Raw genomic sequence first — 17,883 nt, 5'->3', positions numbered from 1 at the left:
GGTGGCCATTCCACCATTTCATCACATGGATTACCACCTTTTCCTGCACCAGGAAACACTCATTGCTGAGGTCGACGTGCAGAGGCGCATCTTCTCTTAGTAGTGACAGAGTGTGCTGGACAGATGTGCTCCTCCTCCAATTCTTTCCCCGGAGCTTCGTGGCGCCGTTTCCAGCATCCTAAAAGTATCTGGGAGGATTGCTGCCCTCCATTTTCCACCAAAACATAACAAAAATTACCCCGTGGCAAATGCCGTGCACACCTCCATACTGGAATAAGGATGAAAGCAACAGCTACAGCATGTGCTGTCTTGCTTGGGGCTATATTTACTGCTGATTGACCTCTATGACAAGCTGCCTAGCTCAGCAGAAGCCTGTACAGTAACAGTAAATCAACTCTTCCCCCTCCCCCTTTTTTTTAGGGCAAAACCAAAAGAAAATAAACCTTTCTTCTGAACCATAAGTCCAAATCAGAAATTTCTGACTCTGCTCACTTTCATAATTATTATTGGTTAGTTTAATTTCAATCTTTCTTAAGCAATGCCCAAAAATTCCAGTTTAATTCCTAGGTGCACACTATGGGACAGAGTCTGGTCTATGGGACAGCAGGCTGGTCTGTGGGCTGACAGAGAAAGCTGGTATCCAGATTCCAGCTAGATTTAGTCCTCCAGAAGCTTGCTCAGCCCATTCAAATCTACTCTTTGCAATAACCAAGAACTGTTCTCTTAGACTACCAGGCAAGTAAAACCAGTACAGAACAGCTAATGTAAACAGTCTGTATGAGCTATGGTTTACTATTTATAAAGTAATATTTTGATTCTGTTTTTTTTTTCCCTGAGTTCTACTCTCTCCTGGCCCACAAATTATTTTCGCTCTTTACCAGTTCCACCTCACACCAAATAGCAATCTCCTTTGTACCCAACCACCACCTGCTTCATTTTATCAGAGGAGATGTCCAAGCCTTGCCTAACTGAGAGCTTTAACTTCTTTCTTGCCTGAGGTCTGCAGCTGATCTGCAATCAAGCAGAAAAGGATTGTAGTCTCATGGTCATCTATAATACAGGAGGGTGAAACAAGAATATAGCTGTCAGCATGTACTGCAGATAGACTATTTGAATCAATGGCACTCGCCACGCAGGGTCCTGTAATCTCCCTGACGCTCCCCTGCATTAAAAGCAGGGGAGACCTCAAAACAAATCCAGCTAGCTCTGGAGTTGCAGGCAGTCTATGCTTAGTGAAGGAACATGGGTCCTAGGCATCTTCTGTGAAAGGGTATGTAGGATATAAATTCAAATTCTGAGGCTCCCGCTCAGTTTTAATATTAATCATTAAGAATAACAAATGGTGCTTAAACTGCACTTTGGAGTTTCAAAGCACTTCATAAACATCAATTAATATCTTAACACATCGTCTTTCTCTGGTGCTCATCTGGCAATACATAAAAAAATTTACAACCAGACTGGAAAAAATATTATAATTTTAAATACGACCAAAGGAACTTAAACCAGGAAGAATGAGCAAGAGAAAGAGAGGAGGTAAAACAAATTGCTGCAAAATTAAGTCACGAGCAGAGTTCTTACCAGCTTTCTGCCTGATGGGCAGTGCTGTGACATGAGAAGTGACATAAAACAGCAGATTTGCCTCTTGCAATATTTACTCCACAGACCTTGAAGACCATCAATTCTAGAGTTTTGCACTGGTGACTGAAGATTCGGGCCCCTCCGAAGTGTGTCCTAGAGCTGCCTGCTGTCCTCTACAACAGCAGAGCAGAAGACCAAATGAAGGTCCTGCAACTGTTTATTGCTGGTGAATTCAACAAAAAACAATTTATATTCATCTATCAAGGAATATGCAAATGGAAGCAAATATTGTGGTCATGTTCATTTGTTTCTGATTACAAAATGTATGTAAATGTATATGCAAATTAAGTGCAACCATCAGGCTCATGGCAAAGGGCCAAACTAGCCCCCCTGTATTATAAAGATTAGGGTGGCTGGAAGGGAGATTCAGTGACTTCAAGTGAGGCTAAGCAGTCTCTTCAGATACAGCCAAGACTGGGCTGCTGCGAAGGGGCAGGAGGAGGATAAATCCTGCAGTAACTTGTCACTTTAAACGAAGCTGAGGGACTATAGAAAAATCTGTTCCCGCTGCAGTTAAAAGTGTGATAATTACAGAGCAACGGGCTCCTCTGTCATTCAGCAGGCAGCATCCCCAGGAAATCTTGCTCTGTAATCAAGGGAAGAGGTGCAATCAAGCCCCTATTCAGGCTTCGTTTAGAAACAGCCCCTGCAGGCAAGACAAAGGCTTCAGCATGGTGCTTTGTGAAGTTGGTGATCACATCAACGTCTTGGTTCTGCAACTACAAGCAGTGAGTGTCATTTCTAAGCACATCTTCTGTTCACCTTTTCTCACAAAGTCCAGAAGGAGTCTTGGAAGAGGGGTGAAGTCTTGTGCCAAAATACAGCAGTGTCGGAGAAAGAGAAAATTTCTTGCAGACTGACAGAGTGATCCTGAATGAGCAGATAGGAACATGCTCATCTGGCTTCTCCAGCAGCTCAGTTTGCAAAATTTGCATGGGGAAGGTTTTGTTGGGGTTTTTTTCTAGCAACATAAATGTATCTGTGCTGCTCAGATTCTACAGGAACATCATTCTCTTGGCAGCAGCCTGATCCCACAGAGACTGATGAGGTTTATTAGAGGATAAGATGTCTCTGAGTTCAGCTTTCATGTCTAATGCCACCATTGCCCAGAAACATACAAACTAATTGCTACTCAGATCAGCCATCCTTTGTACCCTACAGAGCTGTCAGACTCAATGAACCAGTTTACTCCAACTGCAATAAAAACAGTCTCACATTTTATTCAAAACAGTCAACCCTTACAAACTGTGCACGCATTTGCACTCCCACTATATAAACTCAGACACAGAAATCGTACCTGCTCAGCTACCCATCTGGGCATATGGCTGCCATGACAGACACAATCCTGCTAACTCCAGAAGCACATGAAGTGCCAAAATCTTTTCTGCACATTGGGGGCACATTCCAGACAGGATTCCTAGTCTTATCTCAATATGGAGTGGTTGTTCTCACTTGGACTTATAGTAGCCCCTAATACTGTAAATGGAGCTTCATTTCGTCACACTACAGAATCAGCAGGTTCCACTCTCTATTTATTTCTTACATCTCTGGCCACAGAATAAATAAGTTTGCTGTGGTTTTACCATCTGCAGGCATGGGTATCAGTCAATAGCCAAGTAATGGCCTGGACACTGTCAAAAGAACTCATTATTAAAAAAGTACATATTACATTTAGCTGTTCAAACAGAACTTGTTATTGACCAGATCCCATCAGTTCCCAGTAAAAGAGCCAGCTCTGGTGACAAAACGAAAATACGCACACAGACTACAGACTAGTAAATACTGTAATGGAGTTAAGGATCCCCCCAAAAAGAGAGCTGTTGATATCCGGTTGAAAGAGCACATCTTTTTAAAAAATGAGACTGGGAATAAAATAATGATGTTATTTCTGCAAACATCCAGAGGCAGGATAAGGAAACAAAACAAAAGCAACAGTTCTGACAACAAACATCTCAATCTCTTGGGGGGAAAAAAAAGCAAACAAAGAAAATACAAGTTGTCTAACGGCCAATCAAGCCACAGGCGAGAAGTGCCTGTATCTAATTGTGCCATTCCTGCCACATCCTACTGTTTATCAGTGGAGATTCTGCCACACTCACAGAATTGAAAGACAGCATCTTTGGAGTTTGCTATATTTTTCAAAGTCAGATAAAAAGGTAGCTAAACTTAATTTGGTACCTGTTTTGTTTTCTTGCCACTTCTCTTTGTCTGCTTGTTTCCACTTACTATACAGCTTTTCTTTTGTTTTTCCCCTTCTCACAATCTGCACAGACAGTGGAACATTTTTCAGCGACAGCATTTAAAACACACAAATCCCACTGCTACAGCTTAAAGGAGTCATAAAAGAAGGCTGATTATAAAATTTTAATGTAAACCAAATATACACGATTTAGTAATAAACGAGAAAACAAGAACCAAACAAGATAATGACCATGGAAATCTCTATATTTGATCCATTGCAAAAGTTGTCTGCGCAGTATCTTCTCTGAGAGTGAACAGACACCAGCTAAGAGTAAGTTAAAAATGTTTACTTAAGAAGGCACATCGTGACAAACTTCTTTGCTCACCCTTAATAGAAGGTTCGGCTGGAAACTGATGAATCACTATAGGAAACAAACAGCAATGGTGACTCACAGCTTCAAAAGGTAACAATAGCACTGCTTGATCCATGGTGTCTACAACAGAAATATCCCTGGATTCATTAGAAGATGGATTTCAGATTGTTCCACCCACCCAGGACATGCAGAAACTCCACCACCTGAGCCATGGTTAGAGCTCTCACAATTGCCCCACAGGTACACGGAATTCCTGCTCACTTACACTCTTTTCTCAAGATGTTCACTGAAAACCATATGCAGTTATGCCTTGAGCAGCTCCCATGGAGTCTGGATCCAATGGCCCGCCACTAGACAGAGCCTTATAGCTTTATGTTTCAGGGTCCACATGCCTGTATTGCTCTTAAATCTTCCATCACCATAACTGGCATTTAGATATGAGGTGTGTTTGCTCTCTAAGCAAACACTCCAGGGCCCAGCTCCTGAACTGCCCAGTCACACTCAGTAGTCTCTACAGCCCCATGTAACTCATGGCTCAAGCACAGAAAACAGTGCTGGCTCATTATTAGTTTGGATCTCATCAGTTCAGAGCAAACGGCTAGAAAGAATTTTGGTGTTCAGGACTTCACAGGCTCACAACTCCTGTCCAATGGTCATGTACTGTTACTGTGCTCTTTGGATATAAAGACAAATTTTTTGTTATCATTAAAATGACCTCAAAATGAATGTACATATGGATGCTATGTCTATTTTTCAAACCTTCCCTTCCTATAAAAACATATTTGCTTCTCCATCTATACTGCAAACATAAGCTGTAGGGCTTTTTGTTTGAATATCAAGAGTATAAGGACTATTTTCAGCACTTCTCACATTCTAGATACTAAACTCCGGTTAATCTAGTTTCATTGCCAAAATAAGTAAACAAATGCTAGTTGTGAAAATATATTACTGCAAGTATTTCCATTTTGACAAAATTTCAGGGTGTTTTTTTTTCTCTTGAGATTGGACACTTCTTGTCCAGGTTTAATCTTTGGCTTAAACTGTTGTGTTTAATGCCAAATGTCACAAAAAATGGAGTGATGAGATTCTCAAACTCACACTGGGATTTCCAGTTGACTTACTTAAGTCTCCTGCACATACAGAGTTAATTAGCATCACACTGTTAAAGACTAAGGGAAAAACCCTGAAATACACTTCAGCATGGGGTTTGCCTGACTTAAAACTTTCAGACTCAAATTCTATAAGAGAGTAGAAACAATGCAGAAACATGCAAATCCCTCTTCTCTTTGCAACACTAAGAACAATTTAAAAAGCAATTTAAGCAATTTAATCAAGGATGCTAAAACAATCAAGGTGCCATTCAGCAATTAGTATGCAAGCAATTCAAGGGAAGCATGGGGCTTCTTCAGACTAGCAACAGCCAACATCAAATAACATATGCAATGTCCTGTCAATCAGTTACGTCAGCCATATATACATGGTTCCTGTTTGCTGACACTTCAATCAGTTTTCAGGGACACAGGGGAGTGGAATAGCCATTGCTTTTACCAGCACTAACCTAGGGTACATCTGTATTTACCAATTTATGTTCTCTACCCTTTTTAAGAAGTTGCTGATGAAACGAATGATGATGATGAAAATCTGTCCATGCTACAAATGCAGCATTATTTCAGAAAGGTGCTTCTTGCAATTGTTCATGCTATCTACTCCCACTTTATTACTTCCAGCTGAAATAGGAATGGTGGAACTTTTTAATTCCTCTGATAACCACCAGCAGGAATAAGAACTCCGTCATAGCCCTGCTAAATAACAAATTAACTCTTTGGATTATGTAAAGATAAATGGGAAGCATGGAAGTATTCTCTTACCTTCAGAACACAGCTTGCCAGCATATCCAGTGGCTGAACAGTCACAGTGTGGCTCGCCATCCAGAAGGAAGCAAGTGCCACCATTTTCACAGGGGTTTTCTGAGCAAAGTCCTTCCATTTCCAGTCGGACCCCTTGACTACCCAGGAGCTGTGGCTCAGAGTTGCCATATTTCAGATCCAGGATAAATCCTTGAAATGGAGGCTCACTCAGAACACCATCGAGAGTCAAGGCAGCAGGACGGATGTCCAGTGGGACTCCACCAACAAAAAGGTCACTGACGATATTCATATACTGGCGTTGTGGACGCACCTCACCCGGCTTGGCCTCACCATCCAGCACTAGCACCGTCCGAAGGTGATTGCGGCTGACCATCAGGAAGTGCCAGTTGCTATCATTTACCTGCTTGTCTGTGATAACTGTTGTCTCTGCACAGTCTACACTGAACTGGAGCTGGATGCGCCCATCAACAAGGGACAGACAGAGGAAGTCACAGACACCACCATCATCAAAATAGAGAAGCAGCCCAGCAGAGACGTTGGTCTTGAACTGGAAGCTGAGTTCGCTCCTAGTGCTGGCATCCCAGCGGAGGTAGCGGGCCCACTGGTTGGGGATGCCCATGAACTCCAGACCCAAAGAGAGACCCAGCAAGGAGCCCAGCAGCAAACTCACCTTCAAGGTGAAGTAGACAGAATGCAGAGTGAAGCCCATTGTTTCAACCTGCTCTTCCCTAAGAGAAAAACAGAAGCCACACTACTGGGAGGAGAACCCCAGCAGTCAACACCAAGTGTTAAATCCAAAGGGAAGAGGAGGAGAGCAGAAAGAGTGACAGAGTGGGAGAGTAAGTGGAAAGTGAGATAGCACGTTCACGTGATCAAGAGGAAATGTCTCCTCCGCAGGGAAAGATCTCAATTATCCTTTAGGATTCAGAGGCTTTTATCTCAGAAGTACAGGATACATGAAGTGACTTCTCCAGATGGTGTACTTTTGTGAAGGGCAAAATAACCCACAGTGATTTGTTTTGGTAGAACACAAAGGTGATACTGGTGTTCCAGAAGTAAGGAAAGGCAGAGCTGAAGTCCAAGCCTAAAATTCTTGTTTTCTAGAAGTGATGACAATATTGACGGTGGTGGCAGTGAGATAGAAGAGAGAGCGAATTCATAAAGCGTGTGAACCTCAAGAGGGCAAAAATAAAGTCAATCTTCATGATGCACTGGTGGATACCCAGCCCATAACTCACTGCTTGGCACTCACGGAGCTTGCAGGACCTGTGGGACCAAGAAAAGAAAGAAAGGGAGAAGTTAGTCCTATTACTCACCATATCTTTACCATGAAGCTTATTAACATCTTGTGCAATAACTCATTTACATTTCTTGATACTTTAGACACTTCTTCATGCTTGCAATTGGCTATGCAGTTCTCCAAAGCAGCAAGGACATCTATGTTCTAAAAACTAAGAGGACTAATAGAGAACTCACAAAGTGATCTGCACACATAACAATGCTGAGCAATGTAAAGACACACCATACTATTTAACTCTTTTGATGGATGAAATCTCATTGACTTAACTGAGAAATGGTGCTGGAGCTTTCCCATGAAAATGCTTAGGGCAAAGACCAGAGTTCCTTAGAGTTTAGAAGTTGATACAGGGCAGGAGAAGACATTATTCAAACTTCCCATTCCATTGCCTTCATTATGCTTCCTAGCACACCAAGCAAGCATTAGAGAAGACAACCTTGCTGTGCTGTCAGCCTGTCATACAATAGCTGCTTTTACTTTACATGTCTCACACACTTCAGAAACTCCAACAGGGACCTCTGCAACCTGGAAACATGTGCTATGTAAATTATATATGGCAACCTGCAGCTTAGATGATAGCAAACTTGCAGCTTAGATGCTAAGAACTGTCTAAACGCTTAACCACTCACCCCGGTCTAGTTGTTTGGCAAAAAGGCCAAATTCTCCCCTAACTAACAGCACACAATTGTAACTGCCTTTTCTGAGTTACATCTGTTAACACTGGAACTTAACTCGCTTCTGAATATTTGCATGCGGGTGACTGTATGCCTAGTGTAGGAGGATGTTTTAAGTGACAGGTAAAGAAGACAGCACAAAGCTATGCTCATTCCTTGAAAAGTCTACCTAAAAGGAAAGTAAGTTTTCTATTAACAGACATGTTTGTTCACAAAGATGGGTTGGGCACAAGAACAGCTCTGGGAATGGCTAACATTACCATAGATACAAAGCAGGAAAGGAGGTGATGAGAATCAAGGCCTTGAGCCTCACAGAAGCCAGGATGAACACAGCTTTCACAAATTGGAACACAAATATTGTGAGGCAATATTTGCTTGGGAAAAATATTTTGTGCTGTGGACAATGAGAGTTGTCGGGGCTGCTGTTGCTCACAGCAGATGCCTTTCATCCCCACTGCCCACCTTGCTCTGAAGGAGAAGGCCCACAGACACTGCAGAAACAGTCGGTGCTGAAAAGTTTCTGTTTGGTAAGGGCAGAGGTTGAGCTGGAGCAGAACCACTAGGAAACCGAGGGGAGAGTTCACCCAGTCACAGCCTCGCCTGCCTTGGCAACCTGCAGAAGCCATAAGTCTCCAGAGCTGTCAGTCTGATAAATTTAGCCAGCATGAAAAACAAGTCACTTAGAAAACAAAAGAGATCAATTAAAAGAAAACCCACAAGTTGGAGAGAAATGTGAGCTTTCAGTGCCCAGTGGAAACCAGGCCTGTTCCCTGCGGCTGCCTGAGTGGAGTGTGTTATCTAAACTGCTATAAACACAAACAAAATCAAGTCAAAACCAGAGGGAAGATAATTCCTTTTAATTGTTAACAGTTTGGCTGATAATAATGAAAGGAGGAAAAAGGAGGTGTTAGGAGAGGTGTAAAATGGAAAAAAAAAATCACAGATCCAAATGCTCAAATCATTTGTCTTCCAAATAATCATGATGCTGGCTCAACTGATGGGGGTGTTGGGGGGCATTGAAAAATCAGTTGGAAAAAAAATTATGTGGCTCTTGTTTATTTACCTTTCTTCTCTGTGCTCCCTAGAGGATCCACTAAAATAGCCCATGATTTACAGAGAAGGAGAATAGAGTGAGAGGAAGGTAAGTGTGAAAAGTGATGACCCAAGCCTGGAGTTACTGATGAGGTGGGAATAGGAATATCATAATGTGTGTAAATTAGCCAGCAATGTGCTTCCAACAGCTCACAGGTTCACAGTTCCCTGAAACATTTACCACTACCACAGCAAAATTCACTGCTCCATCAGACAGCTCTATGCTCACCCTGAGCAGAGAAGGGAGACAAGCCCAGCATGGCACCAACCACGCACAGAGACCCCAATGCAGCAGAGTTCTCACCCAAGCTTTAAGCTCTCCTGGGCAGGGTGAATTGCACAATTTGCATCAAAGCCAGCCCTCAGTCTTACTACACTTCTCTACCTGTTTTAAAAGACCAACTCTTTGATAACCAGTGAAAGATGCTGTAAATCACAGGAGCAGCAGGTGTGAACATGATAGATAACCACAGCTGAGATGTGTATGTCCATGTACAGTTCAAACACCTGTCCAAAATGCCTACCAATCTCTCCCAACCCCAGGTTGCTGAAACACAAAGAAATCTCAGTCTCCATGGGTCGCCTCAATCCTTGGGTTATTTCAAAGCTACAGTAAAGGGAGTAGGTTACCTCTGTGGTACAGATTTCTGTAACAATACAAGTTCATCAGGAGAACACAAAAGGCACAGTTAACAAGGGAAACCAGGTAGAAATGGTCAAATAGGAATAGCATTGTTGAAAGAGGGAAGCCGAGGCAATCCCTCTCTGTTTTGATTGAGAGAAGCCAAGGTAATCCCTTTCTAGCTGTTTTGAAAGAAGACAGTGCCTGTTCTGTTTCAGAAGAGGAAGATGACACAAAAAACATTAAATATAGGTGTCACTGCTGGGTGCTTCATTGCCTTTTAGACACTGCAGCTCAGATTTTGGGAAGGCTGCCCACACCCAGCCACTAACAGGTTGGGGCCATCTGTGGCTCCTCCAGAGTTCTGTCAGCACACGTCATTCCTGACTCACGGCACTTCCCATTATTCCAGTTTTGTGCCTCACACAGTAAAGTCTGGGAGAGCAAATCTCATTACATAGTAGCAGGGTCTTCAAGAAAAACTCAGTGCCCTTTATTGCAGCAGGCAGGATCTGAATCCTAACCTTGAGAGAGTAAATCCTGACACACCAGTTCTGTGTGCCTCACCCATTCTCACAATGATCCTCCAAGACACACTGAGAATGAATAATTTTCTGCTTTACTATTTTATTTTTAGCATAAATACTACCCTAGCAGCCTCATACAGCACACTGCTACCATAGCAATACATTACAGTTTGGGACAATAACTACAGAATCCCAGATTATTTTCTTTCATATTTTAACTCTGAGAAATCTCAAACTTTGTCACAGCATGATCACATCTTGCAAAAGAAGACTTCATGATGGACACCAGCAAGCGAGTTAACTCCACTGCACATCTAACAGCTTGTACTGCCTCCCTGGCCCAGCTGAGAGCTGCGACAGCGAGGAACCTGCACATTGAACAGATGGCTCAGCACCTCACACACGCAAAACCCACCACAGGAAACACACCCACTTGCATTATTGAAACGTCCCACTCACAGGACCTACAGAGCTGCACGAGTTCCCCAGCTGGGGAAGGGAGGCACCCCCACCACCGTGCCATGGGCAAGTGCTACCCAACCACCGCACACTTTCCCAAACTTGACAGCAGCCTATTAATACCGGGTCAGAGCCATCTGCTCAGCAGCCCACGGAGGGGGTCTCGCCCTTGCTTTGGAGTGGCTCTCAACTGCTTATCAGCTGTATGTGGAGAGTGAGTGACATTATCTAATTGCCAACTAATTTCCATAATTACTGACTGGCACACTCTGTATGCAGGGTTAATATCTTTGAAAATGTCTCACAACAGACCTGCTTAGGAAAGAGGGTGAAAAGCTGGGCACAGTGCTGCTCCGCAGCTTATTTACCCAACTGCACAGAAAGGTTGCAGGAGATGGGTTTGTCACTCCCTGCCCTCCCTCCCCCACTACCTCCCTCTCTGGCTGCTAATTGCTTGGGGATGGACTCATTTGTATTTGAAAGTGTAATTTTCAGCAATTTCTAGTGCAGAAAGAAGAAGAGAGTTAGATGAAGCCAAAGATAGGCTAGCTTCCCTTGCAAAGCCCTGCCACTGCAGCCCAATGCGAACCTGGAAGTCCTATTATTCCACCTCAGGATGCTGGACAAAATCCCACCAACACACTGATGGGAAAGGTTTACAAGCCCCCCCAGTTTTCTACTCCCTTCCATAACTGGAAGTATTCATTATGTCACACTTCGAGTGGAAGGAAAAATATGCACTGGTCACCTAAGATCCATGTATTAATACCCCATGTGAACTCACTTTTGTCCATGCCTTCACTGTAAAATAAACAAAATCCAATGGCTTTCTTTATTTCCCTGGCCCTAAAGAAGCAGAGGAGTTTTAGGAAGGGGTAAACAGGATCCTAATTTGGCTCTGCGTCCATGTGTGTTCCCACAATTAGCCCAAAGCACAGCAATCAGCTCATTACAGCTCTATGACATATGTTGCTCAAAATAATCCAGTAAAATTCACAATCAATAACTAATATTAAAAGTCAAGCTTGCTAGCAGCAGAGAAATGGCAAATTAATAGTATTTATTCAGTCTGTCTTCACTCATCCAGTTCCCCAGTGAACAATGGGCTCCTTTTGGCTAATGCCTTAAGTGTGGGTCTCCTCAGAGCCCCCTATCTCTTATGCAGAAATCTTTCTGCCTGGTCTATCCCCAGCTGAATTGTGGCTAAAAACAAAGGGTGAAAGAATAACAAAAAAAAAATAACCCTTCAAATGAAAAATGTAGATGTGAAAACTGTAAGTTGCTACTGTCACTGCAGAAACAAAAGCACAAAAATCCTCTCATACACAGCATCCTCAGCAAGGATGCATGGTGAGATGTTTACAGAGAACTGAGAGGGGACATGGAGGGTTTGAAATTCAAGAGACTAGAGAAAACCACAGGGATTAATTTAGTTTTTAATTCCTCTAGCAGCATTTGCATCTCAGCAATAAATCTGGACACTGCATCATCCCCTTGCTGGGATAGAGAGGACTCTGGGTGGTGCCAGGGGAGCTGAGCTGAAAGAACTAGGATGAAGATAGAGGCAAACAGCTTCTATCTTCACACAATTCTACGATTCTCTTACCAAGGGAGACTTTGGTGGCACTACATTGCTCAGAGGGGTCAGGGGTAAGATAAGATGGGCTCTGCTTAGTGAAGAGGCTGGAAGTGCAATTGAAAATGGGGATTTGCCTTGCAAAGAGTTGAACACACCTAGGTCCTGCTGAAGTTGGCAGAACTTCATGGAATCTTACATTACTGGCTGACTGGCTGCAAGGAGAGAAACAGAAGAGGAAACAGTGAGATTCAGGGCTTTACCTTAGATGTAGAGAGACATGCACATGAAGGACTGGGGGTGACACAGAGCACTTGTTGATTTCTTTTGGATGGTTTCCAGGGATACAATATTCATACCAGTCTCCAACATCATTGTGAGAACCACACATGCCTTTGCCCCACTCCAAGCCCAAGGAGAAGATGTGTTCTCCTGTGTTCACTGGTTCTTCCCACCACTGACATATATTGCAGACTTAGCTTTTCCTTCTTGAAAGTAGATATGGAGGTAACCAATTCTTAACTAAATTCAGCACAGAGCTCCCTAGGAGACAGTGGCAAAAAAACTGTATCAAGCAAAAGGCAAGGAAAATAAAGGGTCTGGGGTTGCAATTCAAGAATGTCCTCTTAAAAGAAAGTAAAAAAACCCTAGACTATAAAGCTAGAATTAGTTTTTCTTTGCTTCCCTGTAGTGGATTAGCATATACACATGCACATTCATACACCATAATTGTAATGTGTAGGGAAGTGGTTGGCTGGTTGGTTTCCTGGTACCTGGGCATGTGATTTGCAATCAGTTTAAGCCCACTCCCCTTCTTCTCCCCGTTCCTAGTTCTCACTCAGGGAGGGCAAGAATGACTGCTTATGACAAGTGTAACCTTGCAGCTCACCTCCAGAAACACTGTGTAATACCCAAACTAGGCACCTATCTATGGGGGAGCTGAGCTCACCTGCACTGGCAAGACACACAGCTGAAATGCCACCAGCAGCCTCAAAAGGGATATGAGCAAGCTAATAAAGTGCTTAGTGCATAAAGCAGCGTGGGACTACGGCAGCACAGCTTCACTTCAGACCCATCAGGCTGGAAAGTCATCTGATTGTTGGAAGGGTTAACATTTTATCATAATCACCCTTCAACATTTTTACACCCTGGGCCTATTTAAACAAGCTTAGAACCAGAGCTTTTCAAATCTACACTGGAAGAAGAAGGGTTAAAAAAACCACAAGGAATCTCCTGACTCCCTACTTAAACACTCTCCCCACCCCACAAGAGGAGGCCATCTAGTCCAGGAGAGTGACCTTTAACTAGCCTACCTAGCCCAGGCTCAGCATGACTGCAATTTACAGACCATTTCAGCTCTCCAGCTTTCTTAACACAAAGAAGAAAAATCAAAACCCAAGCACAATGGAAAAGAAAGAAAGAGAGAGAGAAAATAACCCTGCAGAGCAATCATGTCTAGGGCTGCTCTGATGGCTTTCTGTTCCCTTCCAGGACACAGAAATGACTCCCAGTGTGTTAATTACTCCCATTACCACAAACTCTCCGCTAACAAGGACTAGCTAAAAGGAAGCGTTGGCAGCAGCTGAGCAGTTATTGCTCTGTACTGCGACACAGGAGAAACCAGACTCCCCCATCTCTGAGCCAGTACTAACCAGGAGAGCGATTTCTGCAAAACTCAACAGCCTTTTATAGTAATTCCCATGGCAGCTGCACTGGGAACACTGGCCTTCCCTCAATTCCACCATCCTTAAAAGAGAACAAAGAATACCTGCCTTTATAAAGACTTTGAAATTCAACAGTTGGAGAGCTCTGAATCATTATCATTTATTTTACTCCTTCTGTAGTTGGTCTGTCTCCACACCCCATATCCTCTCCTTTCTGCTACCAAGAAGCCTGGACTGATCTGTAGCGTTGTTTATTCTACCAGATCCTAATATATCAAATGCAAAGTCAGTAGCTGCACACATGATAGCAGGGAATGTTAGCAGGGAATTTGGCAAATTAACAGTGCTAGAATTACTATCAAGGCAAAACTTCTTCCAGAGCCCGTATTTGACACATACATAGTATTTCCATTTTCTTTTAATAAAAATCAAGTTTTTTAAAAATGTGCTTATCATTACTGAAAAGGGAAGTTTGAGCATGTCACCAGTGTCTGAAAATGAGGCTGCTTCCAAGAAGATTTTCCTAAGACTATCAGTGTAGAATGGGTTTGCTTTTCCTCCAAAATGTATTTGATACTGCAGAGGCAGGCTACTATTAGACACTCCACAGAGGAGAGACACATTGTGAGGAACTCCCAACTTCAAAGCAAGAGGAGAAAAGTCACTGGTGCAGTGCTTTGTCAGCTACTTAACTTTAGGAAAAGGTACAAAGCACAAAAAGTAGTAACAAAATAAAACTAATCATTGGCACACCAAGCAAAAATACCTTGCTCTTCCTAGCTGTCTGTCTATCCACCTGCTTCTTCCTTTCATATGCATTTTTAAGTTCTTCACAAGCAAGAACATTTTCTTTTCTGTCCGGTAGAATCTAACACAACACAGTTGAGAACAGAGCTACTAGGCCCTGCATATGTGATTGTGATTTTCTGTACTTGAACTAGTACTAAAATGCCTTTATAGTGCAGCTGACATATAGGGGAAAAAAGGAAGAAAAAAGCTTAAAAGGACTATCAGAAAGACTACAGTAAGAACAAAGTTTAAACTCATTTTGTCATTCACTTACAGATTATAGTCAATTCACACTTTTCAACATATTTTACACTCCTGAGCCTGACTTCTGGTAAGTAAGAGTTTTCATGTTTTTAAATGTTGTGATAGTATTTACAAAGATGGGAGGCAGATGCAATCAAGTCTGTTATTGTACTAAAAACATAACATGTACAGAGGGGGACACTGCACCTGGCCACACTTTCCTGTCATTAGTATGGTCAGTAATTAATTTAGATCATTTCCTATAGTCTGCTGGCTCACAGGAAGATAAGTACCATATACTTGAAAAGGAAATAAGGGGCCCACGGACATCTTGCAATTTACAGTGGATTTTCCCATTATGTAACACATTAGGTTTTTGTTCTCAGACAACTGCAAGAGAAGTGTAGGGAATAGAACAAAGGTCTCTATGTAACCTTTGTCGACCTCACCAAGGCTTTCAATACTGTGAGCAGAAAAGGTCTATGGCAGATTTTGGAACGTTTAGGTTGTCCCCTCAAGTTCCTAAAAATGATCATCTCACTCCATGAGGATCAGTACAGCCAAGTCAGATATGGCGACACACTTTCTGAGCCCTTTTTAATTACCAATGGTGTGAAACAAGACTGCGTTCTCGCACCAACCCTATTCACAGTCTTTTTCAGCAGGATGCTCCAGAGGGCCACGGCAGACCTCAAGGATCAGGATGGTATTTAAATTCGATATCGTACTGATGGAAGTCTATTCAATCTAAGGCGACTGAAGGCCCACACTAAGACCTTAAACCATCTTGTCCAGGAGCTGCTTTATGCTGATGACGCCGCCCTTGTTGCCCACACAGAAGCAGCTCTGCAGCATTTAACATCCTGCTTTGCAGACACTGCTGAGCTCTTTGGGCTGGAAGTCAGATTAAAGAAGACAGAAGTTCTCTATCAACCTGCACCTCAGGAAGTCTTCTATCATCCCCATATCACTATTGGCCAATCAGAGCTCAAATCAGTCCAGCAGTTTAATTACCTAGGTAGCCTCATCTCCTCGGATGGTAAGATTGACAGAGAGATAGACAACAGGTTAGCAAAGGCATATAGTGCCTTTGGAAAGCTTCATAAAAGAGTTTGGCGAAATAAACACTTGAAGAAAAGTAAACACTTGAAGAAAAGTAAGAAGTTTACAGAGCCGTAGTGCTGTCTACTCTCTTATACAGATCTGAATCATGGGTCATCTACCGCCGCCACCTGCGACTCCTAGAACGCTTCCATCAACGCTGTCTCCGTACAGTCCTAAACATCCACTGGTCAGATTATGTGACCAATACATCTGTTCTAGAACAAGCAGCAGTCACAAGTATTGAGGCCATGTTACTGAGAACCCAGATGTATTGGGCAGGGCACGTCTCAAGGATGAAGGACCACCGCCTCCCTAAGATCTTACTCTATGGTGAACTTGCCACCGGCTGCCGCATGAGAGGAGCCCCGAAGAGAAGATACAAGGAGTCCCTGAAACAACATCTCAGCCTTGGCCACATTGATCAACATAACTGGTCTACTCTGGTCTACTCTGGCCTCCAATCGGGAGGTCTGGAGACACACCATCTATAACGCTGCTGATGCTTTTGAGAAAGCACGCAGGATCACTCTCGAGGAGACAAGACAACGCAGAAAGAATCGTGTCTTGCAGAATATATCTCCTAAGGAGTGTTTCTGCTGTGCCTTTTGCAACCGGACGTGTCTATAGCGTATTGGCCTTTTTAGCCACCAACGTGCTTGTAACAAACATGGGTAGTGCCCTTCCCAAATCTTCGTTCATGAAGCCCAGCCATGAAATGAAATGAAATGAGCACTCCATTTTCTTGCAACTTCAGAATCTCATGCAAAAATTTATACTCAGCTTCCAGCAAAGCAAATAAAAACACCTAAACCTAGCAAAAGGTGTTTAGAAATTGTCCAGAGCACAGGTAATGCTAAGCTCAGTTCCTAAGCTCCTTAAACAGTCGAAGTTCGGTTTACAGACCAAATCCCTTTCAGGGAGCCCAGTTAAGCATTGGAACTGAAGCGTGAGGGATCCATATTCACGCAGCTCTCACAGTGACTGATGCTGACAAACACAGGCAGCAGACATTGGTGCCCTGGTAAGTGCTCAAGAAGTCTACAGGCACTGTGAGATTAGGTCTCTGCTTTCTGAACCCCATTCCTCCCTTATCACTAGCTCCAGAAACATGTTGCTTTTGGTGGGTGTATACACAGTGGCAGCCTGGGAATTCCTTGCCATGGGAAATCAATGCATTCTTCCAGCTGTCTGCTGTTTTCATCCTCTGATATACAAAATTCCTGCCAAAATTCACTCCACCCCATCCCCCTCCCCATTTCTACTTAAGGGTAACTGGGGGGACATGATTAGCAGTTATGCATAGATAGGTTTCTCAGCCGTAGCATGCTGGGGAAATGAAGGTAGAAATCTTTGCCAAGACAGACTGCTTGTAAAAATCTTTAAGGGTCAGTGTCTTGGCTGGAAAAGGATAATACTTTAAATGGCTGAGGATACTGAAAACTTTCCAGATCATCAAATAAATTACTTGTAGCTCTGCACGACAGGAGTCAGTTTCTAAACTGACCAGGAATTATGGGACAGGTAAGAAATAAACTAAGCACACTGTGCTTGCATGGAATCATTTCAGCCTGGCCTGTGCCTGCAGCAGTACATGGTGATCTGTCAGTGTGCACCAAGCAATCTTCCACCTAACCTAGACTGCCTGCTGGCAAGGCTGGAATAACAAACTTGTCACTGCCGCAGCAATGGCCTCACAACTAAGGACTGAAACAGCTCCAGTAAAGGCTACCTAGGATCCTGAGCCCTAGGGACTCTCAAAGCAGAAATACAGGGCT

General features: G+C 43.1%; 1 protein-coding gene across 21 annotated transcripts in view; it reads right to left on the bottom strand.

Annotated features, from left to right (window-relative positions):
- NRXN3 (neurexin 3) overlaps positions 1 to 17,883 on the bottom strand; it is a 1,006,081-nt gene that overhangs the window by 930,589 nt on the left and 57,609 nt on the right. For 13 of the 21 annotated variants that reach the window (XM_032692477.1, XM_032692479.1, XM_032692470.1 and 10 more), the window contains exon 1: positions 6,062 to 6,770. In XM_032692477.1, coding sequence (XP_032548368.1) covers positions 6,062 to 6,770 — 709 coding nt within the window. Of the gene's footprint in view, positions 1 to 6,061; positions 7,328 to 17,883 lie in introns of those variants that run through there. The other 8 variants (XM_032692472.1, XM_032692493.1, XM_032692495.1 and 5 more) reach the window with 1 other exon arrangement.

The sequence above is a fragment of the Chiroxiphia lanceolata genome, chromosome 6 (genome assembly GCF_009829145.1).
Source record: "Chiroxiphia lanceolata isolate bChiLan1 chromosome 6, bChiLan1.pri, whole genome shotgun sequence".
NCBI lineage: Eukaryota > Metazoa > Chordata > Aves > Passeriformes > Pipridae > Chiroxiphia > Chiroxiphia lanceolata.
Note: the sequence above shows the minus strand (reverse complement) of the source record. Positions and strands in the feature narration are given on the sequence as shown.